This window comes from Macrobrachium nipponense, chromosome 3 (assembly GCF_015104395.2).
Source record: "Macrobrachium nipponense isolate FS-2020 chromosome 3, ASM1510439v2, whole genome shotgun sequence".
Taxonomy (NCBI): Eukaryota; Metazoa; Arthropoda; class Malacostraca; order Decapoda; family Palaemonidae; genus Macrobrachium; species Macrobrachium nipponense.
In genome coordinates, this window is record NC_087202.1 from 49,211,462 (window position 1) to 49,228,359 (window position 16,898).

The following is a 16,898-nucleotide window of genomic DNA, read 5'->3' on the forward strand; positions in this document are numbered from 1 at the left end:
TACCTCCTGACTTGATTTTCGTTTTTCATCGCCATCGATCTTCTGGGTCTGTCTTTTGCAGGGAAGTACTGGGTCTTTGGTTCGGCATACGCTTTTATTAACTTTTTAATGAATTTGGCTTCGAAAATTTCGAAGAATATATGACGTGTAACTACCGAAATTTTCGGTAGACACTCACATAGTTTGCAAGAAAGGGAAATATTAATATTTATTCATTAATATGTGTAATAAGTGTTAGAATTGATTGAGGAAATATACTGACTTCCTACTTTAGGGAGTCAGTAAAGCATGTAACTAGATACGTTTCTTTTAAAAGTTTTTTAGAAACTCGTACTAACGAGCAATTAGAGTATTAACAGTACTAGTAGTGTTGCATCCTCATCACCTTCTTACTTCGCAGAAACTTCAAATTCATAATTGCAATTTGAAGACAAGGATTGTGGCTCAAAATGCGAGCTATTGAAAGGTAAGAAGTGATTACTAGTGTTCCCCATTGCAGTGGAGGGTGCGTCTGATCGGCTCTGTCTCGCTCCCAGGCCTAGACCTCTTTCAAGCTCCCAAGCCCAGGGGAGAAGGAATGGTCGAAAGCCGTCAAGGGGGTTTCAGAGAATCCCCACCGGTCAGGCGTCCCCTCGGCAGGTTCTGTAGAGCGTCCCAGACTGCCAAGGATAGCCATTGAAAAGGCATCCTTAAAAAAGTGCGTCTCTTCATCTTACATCCGAAAAGACGAAGAATGTATATGTTATTTGATGATCTAGCGCGTTCTCTGAAAACTAAGAGAACACTGAGCAAGAGCCAGCCAGGAACTTAGGAAGCCGCGTTCCAGCAAGCTAGCGTGAGCCACGTTCCAACAGCCAGCAGCGAGCCGCGTTCCAGAAAACAGACTTATGCGCGAGCCGCGTTCCTACAACCAAACGCGAGCCGCGTTCTAGCAACTGAGCGCGAGCCGAGTTCTAGAAAATTTTTCTTGGCGCAAGGCGCCTTCAAAGAGACGAAGCGCCAGCCTGGCGCAAACTGCAACAGAAAAACAGACGGCTAGAGCAAGGAGCCTTAATAGTACAGTGGCAATCAGAACGATCCTTCCATTGAACGTTTCCCGGGCAAGAGGCTCTTTCTAGAAAGGGGTCTAGTAGGCTCTCGGAACTATCAGGGCGCACGGGACCTTCCACACAAGCGAACGTTCCAGGAGCGAGTCTCCTTTCTAGCGTGCGGAACATTCCAGGCGCGCGGAACTATCCAGGCGCTAGGCGCAAGGAGCCAGGCGCCAGAATATTCCAAAATCTTCTTAAGAGAGAGTAGGTCAGTTCGCGAGGCTCCTCTTTGAGTAATGCGGACACACTCCTTCATTCATGCTCTTCCCTCGTTATGAAGAGGCAAGCACTTTGGGAGTTTTTCTTATAAGAATCTCATCGACGTTTGGGTATGATGGCGGATAGGAAATATCTACTTCCTTCCGTAAACCCTACAGACGAACAGGAATTCTGTCTCTTCCGCGATTTATAAGGAAATCACGAAGATTTAAAGAGTTCCTGGATTAACTTCCTTCCTTAAGGAGATATATATACTCTTTCTATCATTCTATTAACGAAAAGAACGAAGACAGTAAAAATTTTTCCTTTATCTGCCTCGGCAGGGAAAGAAGGTAGTAGAGTATCTGCTGTATGAGAATACGATACGGCAAATCACACATACCGTAGTTACTTTCTTTGTAGAGCAACTCAATTATCAGTATCCTTCCAGGAATTTCCTATGAAGGACTACGCTTAAAGGGATTGTTAAGACAAACAACCTACTTAGCTTCTAGATTTATCGAAGTCTTGTTTCGCTTAAATATGCATTAATAAGAACTTCCTGAAGTTCGATAATAATTTTATAAGATTCCTTTATTTAATGGAGTAGCTGGCAAAAAACTCTGGAAGAGTAAGGCCAGACGGCTAACCGGAGACTGCCCATCGCGCCTTAGAGACCAACGCAGTAACATGTAAGGTGTCGGTCATGAGTGGTTTGGTTACATGTCTCTCTCCTGCGGGATGGAATAAACTAACCGTGTCTCTCCCCTACAATCGCGGTTTTAGCCTCGGATTGAGGGGATAGTTAAGCAAACATAAATAAAATATTGTCTGCCTTTTGCTAAGAAGCTTTCAATAAGAAAGATATTACAACCTTTCAATGCTGTTTACCGTAGGTAACATTATTAAAGGATTCTAACGCAGCGGAACTCTATATTATATGATGCTCTCATGCTTACGAAAGCATGGCTTATTAGAGTACATGCTTAGTGAGAAGATGAATGTAGTAGAAGAGAATTCACTTTAAGACTACGGTATGGTCAAGTCTAATGCGCATACCGAGGTTAACTACAGAATTCCTAGTATCCTTACAAAGGTTTCCTAGATTAATGCTGTTTACCACAATGTGACAGTATTATAAAGTAGTCTAATACGGCAGAGCACGAAATAATATAATTCTCTCATCCTTTCGAGAAACGCACACAACCTTTTTAGAATCGGATATTGCTCAAGAGAAGATGGGTGAGTCGGATGGGAAACATTCTCTTAGTGGCAGAAGTTGTTTCCCTGAATGGACTATACTACGTATATAAAAGTTTTTTCCTACTAAGAACGGAATTAACACGTGAAGGATGTCGGGTACCATAAGGGCACAGATGTTCTGGCACATAACCTTAAAAGAACTAGAAGGAAGCGGAAGCGCCAGCCTGGCGCAAATTGCGCCAGAAGCGCCAGCCTGGCGCAATGCGCCTGAAGTACCATCCAAGATATTTTCTCGTTTTTAGCGAGTTTATTAACATAAGAGTCCAGTAGTGGATTGGTTTGGTGTTTGCTTCTCACCTCGGTGGTCGCGGGTTCGATTCTCGGCCATTCCATTGAGGAGTGAGAGAGGTGGATTTCTGGTGATAGAAGTTCACTCTCGACGTGGTGCGGAAGTCACGTAAAAACACCATACAAACAAACAAACAAACCAGTAGCCTCTCGGAGGCTCGGTAACGGCAAGATTCGTTCCTGATTTCGTTACCCATTTAATCGGAAAGGGGTCGCTTACAAGGAATGATGAAATGATATTTTTTTAATCACTTAGGCCAATTCCACGACTCTCTCATATCGCAAAGAGCATCGAGAATCTCTTTTTTCGCCCCTGTTCGCGTTAACAAAAGAGAACCTATTTGGGAACAGACACGGAACGTAACGATCCTAAAGGTTCGATGCAAGATTTTGCATGTCCGTGAGAACCTTCTCGATCGAAGATAATAACTGTTAACGTATGTCTAACATTTATTGAAAAGAGTTTTGAGAACCTGCGGAAAGTCTTCATAGATCTCTTCGCAAGGTAGAAGACGAACAGGCTTCCTATAGACTGCTTCCTTTCCTCGAACCAAGAGAGGTAGCAATATACGACATCTTTAATTTAAAGAAGGGGAATAAACTTTAGTCTTTTTTTCCCCTAGTTATAAATTCTTAACAGATATTAAGATAAATGGGCGTCAAAGGAAGAGAGGATGAATGCCTCATTTTGGCCTTAGAGAGGTTGGATTCACAGAAGTCACGTTCTTCTCACAGCATGTTTCGTAAGGCTTTTCCAAGAGTATCTGGATATTCTATCAGAATCTATTATAAATAGACCTGAAAAACCTCTCCACTCTGAGTCTTTCCACGTGCAGACTGACCAGAAAGTGGACATGAATGAGAGGATTTTTCAAGGTAAATGACAATAGTCATGGCTAAGACATAGAATTGCTGCAGATCGTGCTAGATGGAATGAGGAAACTGTCCTCTTCCGATACCTATGTGAACCACATAGCGAGGTTTTTTCTTCACTTTCAGAGGGAAGAATCACCTATGTATATATCTGCTATCAAAGAACGCAGTAAAAGGCTATACTCTGTCTCTACAAGGGGAATTAGAGATAACAGAGGATTAAGATCTTCGGTGATCTATACGATACCGCCCAAATACCGACAAGAGTAGGATATCATGTACTTCGAATGGATTTTTTTTTTTTTTTTTTTTTTTTTTTTTTTTGTGGCCACAGATTCCGTGTTCCGACAAAATGGAACTGCTCCTCATCAAACTTCTTTGAGGAAGTTTATGAAGGAATTCTTTGTTTCTCTTAGCCCTAAACGACCAAGAAGACAAGTGAATTTTTTGTGCATTGGAATCTCGCATCAGATTCAATGGAGACTCGGCAATGGGTTCTTGCCATCATAGTATGTCTGGCAAAAGAAACTAAAATCCCTCTATTCCTGACGCAACGCTTTCAGATAGAAGTTTAGTTGCCCAGGCAGGGTACTTACATTTTCATCTACAGAAGAAGAGATGTTAAACGTTTGCCTTCAGAGTCTTCGGGGTGCGATGAGGGCTCAAAATGCTTCCCAGAAGGTATTCAGAAGAATACAATAAGAGCTAGAAATCAGGGTTCCGCCCAATTTCAGCTCAGTCTCTCCTTCGACTTCCAGACTCCTTCCCTTCCTTCGGGCAAGGATAGGGAAGATTCTGCAACGAGGAACCTCATCAACATGTAAGAAGAGATCTCGTTAGCAAAAGAAGTGTTCACGAAGGATCCTCCTCGGAGGAAGACTCTTCTCTCTCGTATTGTTAGATATCCTGTCGTCTACTGGGTGTAGCTGACTAAAATCACCTCCCCTTGCCAGGGGCCAAAAGCTCAAAGGGGAAGAATTTCTTCCACCCTTCTCCAGTCTCCTGATAAAACTATGTGGTTGTTCAGGACTATCGGACAATGTAGCGCCAGCCAAGCGCCAAATGCCAATACAGGCGAAAAACGCCAGAGGCGGACAGTTCCAAGGAACTCTGTCATGGCCGGATACTGAGAAGGAGCGGGCCTCCAACCTGGCGCAAATGCGCCAGAGGCGAACAAATCGGACAGATATAAGAGTGTCCCGATGTGGACATCCCCAGACAGCCTAGAGACTCTTCCAAGCTCGAAGCTCCAGCAAGTGTGGAGGAGCCAAGCCAGGCGCGAGGCGCCAGCCAGGCTCTAGGAGCCAGCCAGGCTCTAGGAGCCAGCCAGGCTCTAGAAAGCCAGCCAGGCGCCATCCAGGTGCCAGGCTCCTTCAAGGCTAGGCTCCAGTCAGGATTGAGGATCCATCCAGGCGCAAGGCTCCTTCCAGTAAAGAGAAACCTAAAGCTCTGTCATGTAAGAGGGCTAGTCCCCATTGATATGATACAGGTAAGGCTCTGCCATGTAAGTGGGTCAGCCCCCATTGGCACGATCCGAGAAGGCTCTGTCGTGTAAGCGGGCTAGCCCCCATTGACATGATCCAGAAGGGTTTTGTCAGTCATAGGTCCCTACCTCGCTGAAACTCTTGAGGCATGCAGACTCATAGACAGTAATCATGAAGTCTTCTGCCAAGCTCCAGGCGCAAGGCGCCAGCCAGACGCAAGGCTCCAGCCAGGCGCGAGGCGCTAGCCAGGAGGGAGGAGCCAATCAGGCGCCAGCCAGGCGCGAGGCTCCAGCCAGGCTCTAGGCGCCATTCAGGCGCAAGGCTCCAGCCAGGCGCGAGGCGCTAGCCAGGTCTCCAGGCTTCACCCAGAAGAGATCTATATCAAAGAATGCCCTGGCCTTCTTTGAGACAATGTGATCTCCTAAGCACTTGACAAGTGCATTGATGATTCCTTCAAACAGCTGAGAATTAAAAGCGCATGAAGTGCGAGCTTTTCTGTATTCTTGTTCTTTCCTTAACAATATGTCATAAGGACATATTAGCTGTCACATTACGGGAGATTGGCCAACTCGGTTGTTGACTTCCCATATCCGAAGGATGTCAAGATAACCTACGAGAGATCCTTCTCTCTTGGTTGATACGGGTCTGCGGATACATTGCTGGGATAGGGAGCCGATCTGATCCTTAACTAGTGAGTTAAATTTTAGTTAACGTCGTGTTTTTTTTCTTTGGGTTGTTTGAAAGGAGTTTGGGGATAACTCTTTTCAACTTAAGCACTAACCCTCGTGTTAGGATCAGGTGATCGGGATCGGTGTTGTGCTCCTTAATTATGCCACTAGGCATAGGCATATTGTCATGTAAGAGGCTCTGTCGAGTAAATGGATAAGACCCCATCGACAGACCCACAAGAACTCTTAGCCATAGGTCACATCCTCGCTGAGGCTCTTGAGGCGAAGCAGATTCCTAGGCATTAGCCATGGAATCTTCCGCCTGAACAAGTAGGAACCAAGGTTTTATTTATTTATTACCTACAACGTATGTTGTTTACCTGTCTATTCAGTAAATAGTTGTCTCTTACCCACCACCAAGGGTGTCAATCAGCTAAGTATATATCTGCCGGGGAAGTTGCATGTACAAAAATGATATTGTTAGAATACAATAAAGTTTTGTACATACTTACCCGGCAGATATATACGATGAATGGCCCACCCAGCCTCCCCTCAGGAGACAGGTGGAAGAGAAAATCTGGTTCTAGAACGGGAACGGTTCCTATTCCTGCCACCCAGCGGCAGGGGGGTAGATCACCTGACCTACCTGCAGCGTGTGCCGCGAAATTCGAATTTCTGTCGGATGTCAGAGACATAAGCTAAGTATATATCTGCCGGGTAAGTATGTACAAAACTTTATTGTATTCTAACAATATCATGTCTTTTTATCTATTGTATACGAAGGAAAAGTAATTTTATTAAAAAGAATGCTTTTCAGATTAACCACTTATGAAAGAGTAGCTTTAAGAGATTTAAGACATGATTTCAGTGTATCACTGAGATATTTTGCTTCAAAAGTTTTATATCTAATGCTATTGTGCATTATCTCAAGTGTCTTGCTAAACAATCCATGTCGAGGTCATAATTGTGGAAATAGTATATATATTTTGTTATTCTAGCTTACTGCTTTCTGGATCTGATGATTACAATATCATACTGTGGGACGTCTACCGTCAAAAGAGAATAAAGACGCTACCAACTGGTCATAGAGGCAACATTTTTTCTGTCAAGGTACTTTTACAACGGAGTTGTTAGTTGTTTTTTTTGTGCTTGTTCAAGCATTTAATAAACATTTTTTGTAAGTCAACATAATTTAAAATTTTTTATCCATGTTGTGCTATGTATCATGAATGATATAGTAGTGTATTGGCTAAGTAGCTTCTTTGCGCTATGTATGTTTTGTGAATGATATACTATATTTGCAACTTGATTAACTACCTTTGGATGAACTGAATTTTTGTCATTTGTTTCCTAACACCTGTACGTATACCTTTATGCATTCTTTTATTATAATTAATTAATTTGTGTTTACAAATTAAAAGACCACTTGAGATTTGATATCATGCATTGCACATTTTTTAAATTTATATTTTTAATGTATTTACTATTACTATAAATTATGGCTTATCTCAGATTTTTACGTAAATTTCATAAAATCAATCATTGTATTGTTTTTATTTTGACTTTTGTAGTAATTTTTAAAAAATGTTTAGGCCTATTATCTTAATTATTTATTACTATAAAATATCATATGTTTTATATTTGTTTTGAACAAACAGGACCTTATAATGTTTACTACTAGACTTTATTAGGAAATAACTAAAAGATCATTGGAGCTTTTTGTAAACAGAATAAAATATACTTGCAGTTTCTACCTCAAAGTGAAGATCGTGTAGTCATATCAGGTGCAGGGGATGGAAAAATAGAAGTTCGAGAGGTAGAGACGGGAGATGTTACTCAGTTGTGTACATGTCATTGTGAACGGGTCAAGAGAATAGCAACAGTACCTACATTACCCAATGCCTTTTTTTCTGCATCTGAGGATGGCACTGTAATGTGAGTTTGTGAACACTTGCTGTTTTAATATTGTGAATGTTATTTTCACAAGTATCTTGGCTGATACAATGATCATTGTGTTTTTTCTGTATGAAGCTATCCCATAAAGACAAAATATATTTGACAGATTTAGTTAAAGCAATAATAAGCTTATGTTCTGACCATGATTTTTTCCCCTCAGGTTATATGACATGAGAGCCCCTCATACATGTAACTCGCAAACCAACAATGTATTGATAAATTTGAGGTGTCATGCTGGTCGAACTGCTGAGTGCAAATGCATAACGGTTAATCCTACAAAACCTGAGTTGTTAGCTGTTGGAGCAAGTGATCCATATATAAGAATATATGATAGGAGAATGATCAAGTTGACCAGTTTGCAAGTAAGTTCTATGCTTTCTTTTTTTTACTGATCAATAATTGAAATCCCAGTCAAAGAAAATATATAACCAGAAGAATTGGAAAAAGAACATGAAAGTGATAATATAAAGGTAAAAGGGATGCACAACAACAATGATTTTTTATAGAGAACATTTTGCATACAAACATGGTATTCATATAATGCCTTATTCTTTGTAGAATTTGTTTGCACCATTCACCAGTTTAATCTAGTAAAGAATGAACCAACACTATCTGGCTGAATCCCTGTCACTGCTCTACATGTGCACTCCTGTTGTGCCATATCCAGGTACTGCAGTATTAAATGAACACAGATGGTAGAAGGGCAATATACTGTATGGATAGTATTTGTATGCGAGATGTTTTTGTACTGTACAAAATGGTGTAGTACAACTCTTAGTTATAAATTCCATGAGTCCTTATTTAGAGAGGGGACAATGGAAAAGTCCACTCCAGAGGAGGAATTGAAATTCAGGAGGTAGATTCAAAGCTAGTAGAACCCTTATCAGAAGTTTGGCTTGGAGTGCAGCTTTGAAGAATAATGCAGCCTAAGGTCTGGCCAGTAAATAACTGTGGTTTTGCTGAGGAGAGAAAGTGGGATCCACCAGCTTGAGTACTCTGCTGTAGTGTAGGGCTAGTTTTTATTTGTACTGTAGTGTAGGGCTAGTTTTTATTTTTAATGAAAATGCCATAAAAACAGAAATGTTGGCGAGAGAAATAGCAGTACCCCCACAGCATCTGTTCTTATTTGTCCACAGCAACTGGAGGACCTTTTAAGCAAATATTTAGAAATTTGTGTGGAATCTCTGTGGTCAAATGGGAAGAAAGTGTAATGGCATCTCTACATTCCTTCCCATTCAGCATAAGTTTGCTCCCTATTATATAAGAATTCCACTGAATTGAGGGTAGCTCAGACATTGTGGGTGTTGATCCACAGTTGAGCCATGAGCCAAGTCCATTGACTTTTCTTCATAACCCTAGAAATGATCTGATTGATCTAGAAGGAAGTTCTCCTAAAATATTGGGGTTTTGAGGAGTAACCACTTCCCAAAAGTTGTTGTGAAAGGGGTCAGTTAACCCTTAAACGCCGACTTGATGTATTATACGTTGACTAAAATTGTGTGTCTTGTGCTAAGTGGACCTACGATACGTCGACTACAAAAAGTTTTTTTTAAATATTCGCGGAAAAATTGTTATAGGCCTACTTTGCGAAAAATTTTAAATCGTGCCTTGAGGGATGCTGGGAGTTCACGGATCATGCTGTTGTTTTGTTTACAAGCGTTACCCAGGCACGCATGTGTGAATTGCTTTCTTCTCGCACTAGAAAGCAACAGCGACGCATCTCAGAAATTCTTTCTTCACTTTGTCGTAATTTTGGCACCGTTTTATATTAGCCGTTACATAGTTTTATATATGAAAATGTGCACAATTTCATGTAGAATACAACAAAAAACAATCCATGGTTGTAGCTTTTATAAGTTTTGAAATATTTTCATATTAATCATGATAAGTGCCAAAATTTCAACCTTTGGTCAACTTTGACTCAACCGAAATGGTTGAAAAACGTAATTGTAAGCTAAAACTCTTACATTCTAGTAATAATCAATCATTTACCTTCATTTTGCAACAAATTGGAAGTCTAGCACAATATTTCGATTTATGGTGAATTTTTGAAAAAAACTTTCCTTACCTCCGGGCGCGGTAACTCTGCTGAAAATCTCAGAATTTCTTTAGTCACCTTGTCGTAATTTTTGCACCATTTTATATTAGCCGTTACATAGAGTTTTATATATGAAAATGTGTGCAATTTCATGTAGAATACAACAAAAAATAACTCGTGGTAATAGCTTTTATCAGTTTTGAAATATTTTCATATAAATCACGATAAGTGCCAAAATTTTAACCTTTGGTCAACTTTGACTCGACCGAAATGTCAAAAAACGCAATTGTAAGCTAAAACTCTTACATTCTAGTAACATTCAATCATATACCTTCATTTTGCAACAAACGAGAAGTCTCTAGCACAATATTTTGATTTATGGTGAATTTTTGAAAAAACTTTTTCCTTACCTCTGGGCGCGGTAACTGCTGAAAATCTCAGAATATCTCTAGTCACCTTGTCGTAATGTTCGCACCGTTTTCTATTCGGCATTACATAAAGTGGTTTACATGAAAATGTGCGCAATTTCATGTAGAATACAACAAAAAAAACTCCTGGTTGTAGCTTTTATCAGTTTTGAAATATTGTCATATAAATCACAATAAGTGCCAAAATTTAAACCTACGGTCAACTTTGACTCAACCAAAATGTCAAAAAACACAATTGTAAGCTAAAACTCTTACATTCTAGTAACATTCAATCATTTACCTTCATTTTGCAACAAACGGGAAGTCTCTAGTACAATATTTTGATTTATGGTGAATTTTTGAAAAAAACTTTTTCCTTACCTCTGGGCGCGGTAACTGCTGAAAATCTCTGAATTTCTTTAGTCACCTTGTCGTAATGTTCGCACCGTTTTCTATCAGGGTATTACATAAAGTGTTAATGTTAGCACCGTTTTCTATTAACCCTCTTACGCCGATTGGACGTATTAAACGTCGAGTCAAAATGTCTCCCGTATGCCGATTGGACGTATCATACGTCGGCTCAAAAAAGTTTTTTAAAAAATTCGCGGAAAAATACTTATAGCCTACCAGCCGAAAACTTTTGTATCACGCGCCTTGGGGGATGCTGGGAGTTCACGGATCAAGGCGTTGTTTTGTTACAATCGCTACGCAGGCGCGCAAGCGCGAATTTCTTTCTTATCGCACTAAAAAGTATCAGTGACACATCTCGGAAATTATTTCGTCACTTTGACATAATTATTGCACCATTTTAAATTATCCTTTACATGAAGTATTATATATGAAATGTGCGCAATTTCAATGCACAATACAACTAAAAAATACTCTTATGATTGTAGCTTTTATCAGTTTTGAAATATTTTCATATAAATAACGATAAGTGCAAAATTTCAACCTTCGGTCAACTTTGACTCTACAGAAATGGTCGAGAAACGCAATTGTAAGCTAAAACTCTTACATTATAGTAATATTCAATCATTTGCCTTCATTTTGCAACAAATTGGACGTCTCTAGCACAATATTTCGGTTTATGGTGAATTTATGAAAAACTTTTTCCTTACGTTCGTGCGATAACTCTTCCGATAAATTTTTTCGTGCGATTGTCCTAATGTTTGTACCCTTTTAAATTTGCCGTTACTAAAGTTTTATATATGACAAAATGTGCGCAATTTCATGCACAATACAACAAAAAACAACCCACCCATGGTTGTAGCTTTTATCAGTTTTTGAATATTTTCATATAAAAATAACGTTAAGTGCAAATATTTCAACTTTCGGTCAACTTTGACTCTACCGAAATGGTCGAAAAACGCAATTGTAAGCTAAAACTCTTATATTCTAGTAATATTCAATCATTTACCTTCATTTTGCAATGACTTGGAAGTCTCTAGCACAATATTTCGATTTATGGTGAATTTATGAAAAAAAAAAACATTACGTTCGCGCGGGGGTATCTTCCGAAAAAACAAAATCAGAATTTTTTTGTGCGATTGTCGAAATGTTTGCACCATTTAAAATTAGCTGTTACATAAAGTTTTTATATATGAAAATGTGCGTAATTTCATGTAGAATACAACTAAAAATGATTGAAGGTTGTAGCTTTTTGTCTCTTTTTTTGTTTGAAAATCTTTGCATATAAATCACGATAATAGAAAAAAAAACCACGTTCGGTCAAATTTGACTCTACCGAAATAGTTGAAAAACGCAATTGTAGCTAAAACTCTTACTGGCCTAGTAATATTCTGTCATTTTTCTTCATTTTGAAACAAATTTGAAGTCTCTAAACATATTGTGATTTATGGTGAATTTTTGAAAAATATATTTACCTTCACTCCGCGCGCCGAGTCGCGGCTGCAAGTCTCCGAAATACGTACATGGCATTATCCTAATATTTTGCTCCTTTTCATATTAGCCTTTTTATAGAGTTTCATATATCAAAAAATGTGTGCAAATTCATGAAGAATACAATAATAATTGAAGGTTGTAGCTTTTTTTTCCATCTTCGAAATATGTCCATATATAAAAAATATATATAATTAAAATTTCGACATTCGGTCAAATTTAACTCGTCCGAAATGGTCGAAATCTGCAATTCTAATCTAAAACTCTTACAGTATCGTAATATTCAATCATTTGTCTTAATTTTGAAACAAATTGGAGTCTCTAGAACATTATTTAGAATTACGGTGAATTTTTAAAAATAAATTTTTTTACGTCCGTCGTTACGAATTCGTACATCATTTTGTGATAATATTTTTCCGGTGTTGCTTTTATTGTTTTACAATGTATATATCAAAATGATCGCAATTTAGTGTACAATACAACGCAAAAAAAAGTAACTGGTTAGCTTTGACAGTTTTCTGCACAGCGTGATTTGAATACAATTATGTATGAAATTTTTTTTTCGCTACCATATATCGCATTATTTACATATGATAATGATATTATTTTTCATTCTGATGGTTGCATTTCTAAACTTCAGGCAATGACAAAAAAAGGAGCAAAAAATGAACTCTTCATCTTCAAAAGTACGCGCGCTGTAATTTTTTGAAAAAATTATTTTTTCCACTTCCGCGCTCACTCCAAACCAAAGAGGCCCGGCAATACGGGAGACGTTTTGATTTTTAGGGCTCCGGCGTAAGAGGGTTAAGCATTACATAAAGTGTTTTACATGAAAATGTGCGTAATTTCATGTAGAATACAAAAAAAAAAACTCCTGGTTGTAGCTTTTATCAGTTTTGAAATATTGTCATATAAATCACAATAAGTGCCCAAATTTAAACCTACGGTCAACTTTGACTCAACCAAAATGTCAAAAAACGCAATTGTAAGCTAAAACTCTTACATTCTAGTAACATTCAATCATTTACCTTCATTTTGCAACAAACGGGAAGTCTCTAGCACAATATTTTTATTTATGGTGAATATTTGAAAAAAAACTTTTTCCTTACCTCTGGGCGCGGTAACTCTGCTGAAAATCTCAGAATATCTCTAGTCACCTTGTCGTAATGTTAGCACCGTTTTCTATTCGGCATTACATAAAGTGTTGTACATGAAAATGTGCACAATTTCATGTAGAATACAACAAAAAAACTCCTGGTTGTGTAGCTTTTATCAGTTTTGAAATATTGTCATATATAAATCACAATAAGTGCCAAAATTTAAACCTGCGGTCAACTTTGACTCGACCGAAATGTCAAAAAACGCAATTGTAAGCTAAAACTTACATTCTAGTAACATTCAATCATTTACCTTCATTTTGCAACAAACGGGAAGTCTCTAGTACAATATTTTGATTTATGGTGAATTTTTGAAAAAAAGTTTTTCCTTACCTCTGGGCGCGGTAACTCTGCTGAAAATCTCTGAATTTCTTTAGTCACCTTGTCGTAATGTTAGCACCGTTTTCTATTAGGCATTACATAAAGTGTTAATGTTAGCACCGTTTTCTATTAGGCATTCCACATAAAAGTGTTTTTACATGAAAAACAAATGTGGCCGCAATTTCATGTAGAATTACAACAAAAAAAACTCCTGGTTGTAGCTTTTATCAGTTTTGAAATATTGTCATATAAATCACAATAAGTGCCAAAATTTAAACCTACGGTCAACTTTGACTCAACCAAAATGTCAAAAAACGCAATTGTAAGCTAAAACTCTTACTTTCTAGTAACATTCAATCATTTACCTTCATTTTGCAACAAACGGGAAGTCTCTAGCACAATATTTTGATTTATGGTGAATTTTGTTCATGAAACTTACCTGTCCAGATATATATATAGCTGTATTCTCCGACGTCCGACAGAATTTCAAAACTCCCGGCACACGCAGTGGGCGGCCAGGTGGTTAGTACCCATTCCCGCCGCTGGGAGGCGGATATCAGGAATCATTCCCATTTCTATCAGATTTTTCTCTGTCGCGGTAGTGAAAACACCTGTTTCCACTACCTCCGCCTAGGATTTTGAAACTTCATTAGCCGGCTTGCTTAAGTATCCTACTTATTTTTTTTTTTTTTTGAATGATTGACTTGGATTTGTGGCTAGGCATACGCTATCATAAATTAATTAAAATTTTTTCATTGGCATATGATGTCTGAATCTAGTTAGCCTAGTTTCAGACTTTGTTGTCTGCAACGGGTAAGGGGAGGCTACCGAAACCTTCGGTAGACACTCGCTTAGTATACCATGATGTTTACATGTTTTCTTTGTTGAAAGATCAATGTAATTAGTGTAATGTTGACTGAATTCCGAAAGAGACGTATGATTCGTATGTACGCAAATTAGAGCGTGATAGAATCAGGAGGTCTTCCTCCACAGTAACAGAAGTTAGGATAATGAACCTACTAACCTCCAGTAGACTTTATTTTGCCTAACCCTGTGGTATGGCTTACGGGCCTAGAGGAAGTTCTGTGAGACTAATGCCCTTCTATTATGGTGGATTACATCAAGTAAGCTTGAAAAAAGTGCTCGCTCTCCAATCAGTGTTGAGTGTAGTGATGTTGATTTTGCCCCTAGTGTTGTGGAGGGGGCGTCAGATCGGCCTTATAATGCCTCTAGGTCTAGACCTCTGTCGGACTCCCAGAACACAGGGAGAGGGCATGTCGAAAGCCGAAGGAGTTACGAGGAACCCCCACCGATCTGGCGTCCCTTCGCAAGACCTGAAGACGCTTCTCAGGCTGCCAAAGATCGTGCACTGTGCACGAATCCTGAAGGATTGCTTCTCGTCCTCTGAGGCGTCCTCCCCGTACAGGGGTTGAGCTCTCGGAAGGACTCGCGCCCTTTAAATAGAAGCTTATTGAGGAGGACGCTTCACGTCCGCTCTCTATTGTCGTGCGATTGTAATCGCCGCCTTAAACAATTTGACGACTTTCCAACACATGGGAGAAAGAAGAAGGAAATAGGAAGAACGCTGTTAAGCGCCCAGATCGCCTTATCTCACTTACTGTGAAAGGAAGAAGGCGTACCCTAAGGCGTCCTTTTTGAGTGCGTTTCTGGAAGTGTCGATGAGCGTGACAGAGACGCAAGATGTCGCACAAGCGGCCGCCGTCTTTGTCAGGAGTTGCGAACGTCCATAATACTCGTCCGACTACGATCACCGTACATCGGCTTATGACTAGCACGCTTCATGAGCGCGCTCCCCCTTGAAGGCAGGACGCTTTTGAGGACGCTTTTCGGGACGCCTCCGTATTTGATAAGCAACAGTCATGTCGAAGTTTTTACCAAGACGTACGGGAGAAACCTTGGTTTCTTAATAAGAATCTTATCGACGTTTGGGTATGATGGCGGATAGGAAATATCTACTTCCTTCCGTAAACCCTAGATGAACAGGAATTCTGTCTCTTCCCGCGATTTATGAGGAAATTACGAAGATTTAAAGAGTTCCTGGATTAACTTCCTTACTTAAGGAAATATATCTCTTTCTATCGTTCTATTAACGAAAAGAACGAAGATAGGTAAAAGTTTTTCCTTTCTCTATCTGCCTCGGCAGGGAAAAGAAGGTAGTAGAGTATCTGCTGTATGATAATACGATACGGTCAATCATAAGCACATACCGTAGTTACTTCTTTGCTGTGCAACTCTATTACCAGTATCCTTACAGGACTTCCTAGGAAGGACTACGGCTTAAAGGGATTGTTATGACAATACCTAATTAGCTTCTAGATTTATCGAAGTCTTGTTTCGCTTAAATATACATTAATAAGAACTTCCTGAAGTTCGATAATTTTATAAGATTCCTTTATTGAATGGAGTAGCTGGCAACTCTGGAAGAGTAAGGCCAGACAGCTAACGGAGGGGGCTGCTATCGCTTAGACCAACGCAGTAACCAGCTATTGCTCAGTCATGAGAGGTCGGTCCTGCGGGATGGAATGACTAACCGTATCTCTCCCCTACAATCGCGGTCTTAGCGCCTCGGATTGAGGGGATAGTTAAGCAAACATAAAACAATATATTGTCTGCCTTTTGCTAAGATACGTTCAATAAGAAAGATATTCCAGCCTTTCAATGCTGATTACCGTAGGTAACATTATTAAAGGAATCTAACGCAGCAGAACTACTATATTATATAATGTTCTCATGCTTACGAAAGCATGGCTTATTAGAGTACATGCTTAGTGAGAAGATGAATGTAGTAGAGAATTCACTTTTAAGTCTACGGTATGGTCAAGTCTTATGGCCTTTCATGCATCAGGGCGCTCGACAAGATCCTCTCTGAGATGCCCTTGGTGTTCTAGGCACCAATACGCTCGGTAACACTCTCGCGAGGACGTCTCTTGAAGATGCTTCAACGTCCTCCGCATTGAGACGTGAGGAATCTTTTTGCCGATGCTCGACGTCCTACACGAAGAGACGCTCATCAGGCGCTCTGGAAGAACGCTCGCGTCATAAACATTGATAAGCTTTTTGGAAGACGCTCGATGTCATTCTGGAGCTCATACGCTAGGCGAGGACGCTCGCCAGGACGCTAGCGAGGACGCTAGGCGGAGCGCTAGGACGCTAGCGAGGACGCTCGCCAGGACGCTGTAGCGCTAGCGAGGCGCTTTTGAAGACGCTCGGCATCCTACACGTCATGACGCTCGG

General features: G+C 39.7%; 1 protein-coding gene across 2 annotated transcripts in view; it reads left to right on the forward strand.

Annotated features, from left to right (window-relative positions):
- LOC135221755 (WD and tetratricopeptide repeats protein 1-like) overlaps positions 1 to 16,898 on the forward strand; it is a 201,275-nt gene that overhangs the window by 68,432 nt on the left and 115,945 nt on the right. For both annotated transcript variants that reach the window (XM_064259569.1, XM_064259570.1), the window contains exons 3-5: positions 6,864 to 6,975; positions 7,613 to 7,800; positions 7,982 to 8,183. In XM_064259569.1, coding sequence (XP_064115639.1) covers positions 6,864 to 6,975; positions 7,613 to 7,800; positions 7,982 to 8,183 — 502 coding nt within the window. The remainder of the gene's footprint in view (positions 1 to 6,863; positions 6,976 to 7,612; positions 7,801 to 7,981; positions 8,184 to 16,898) is intronic.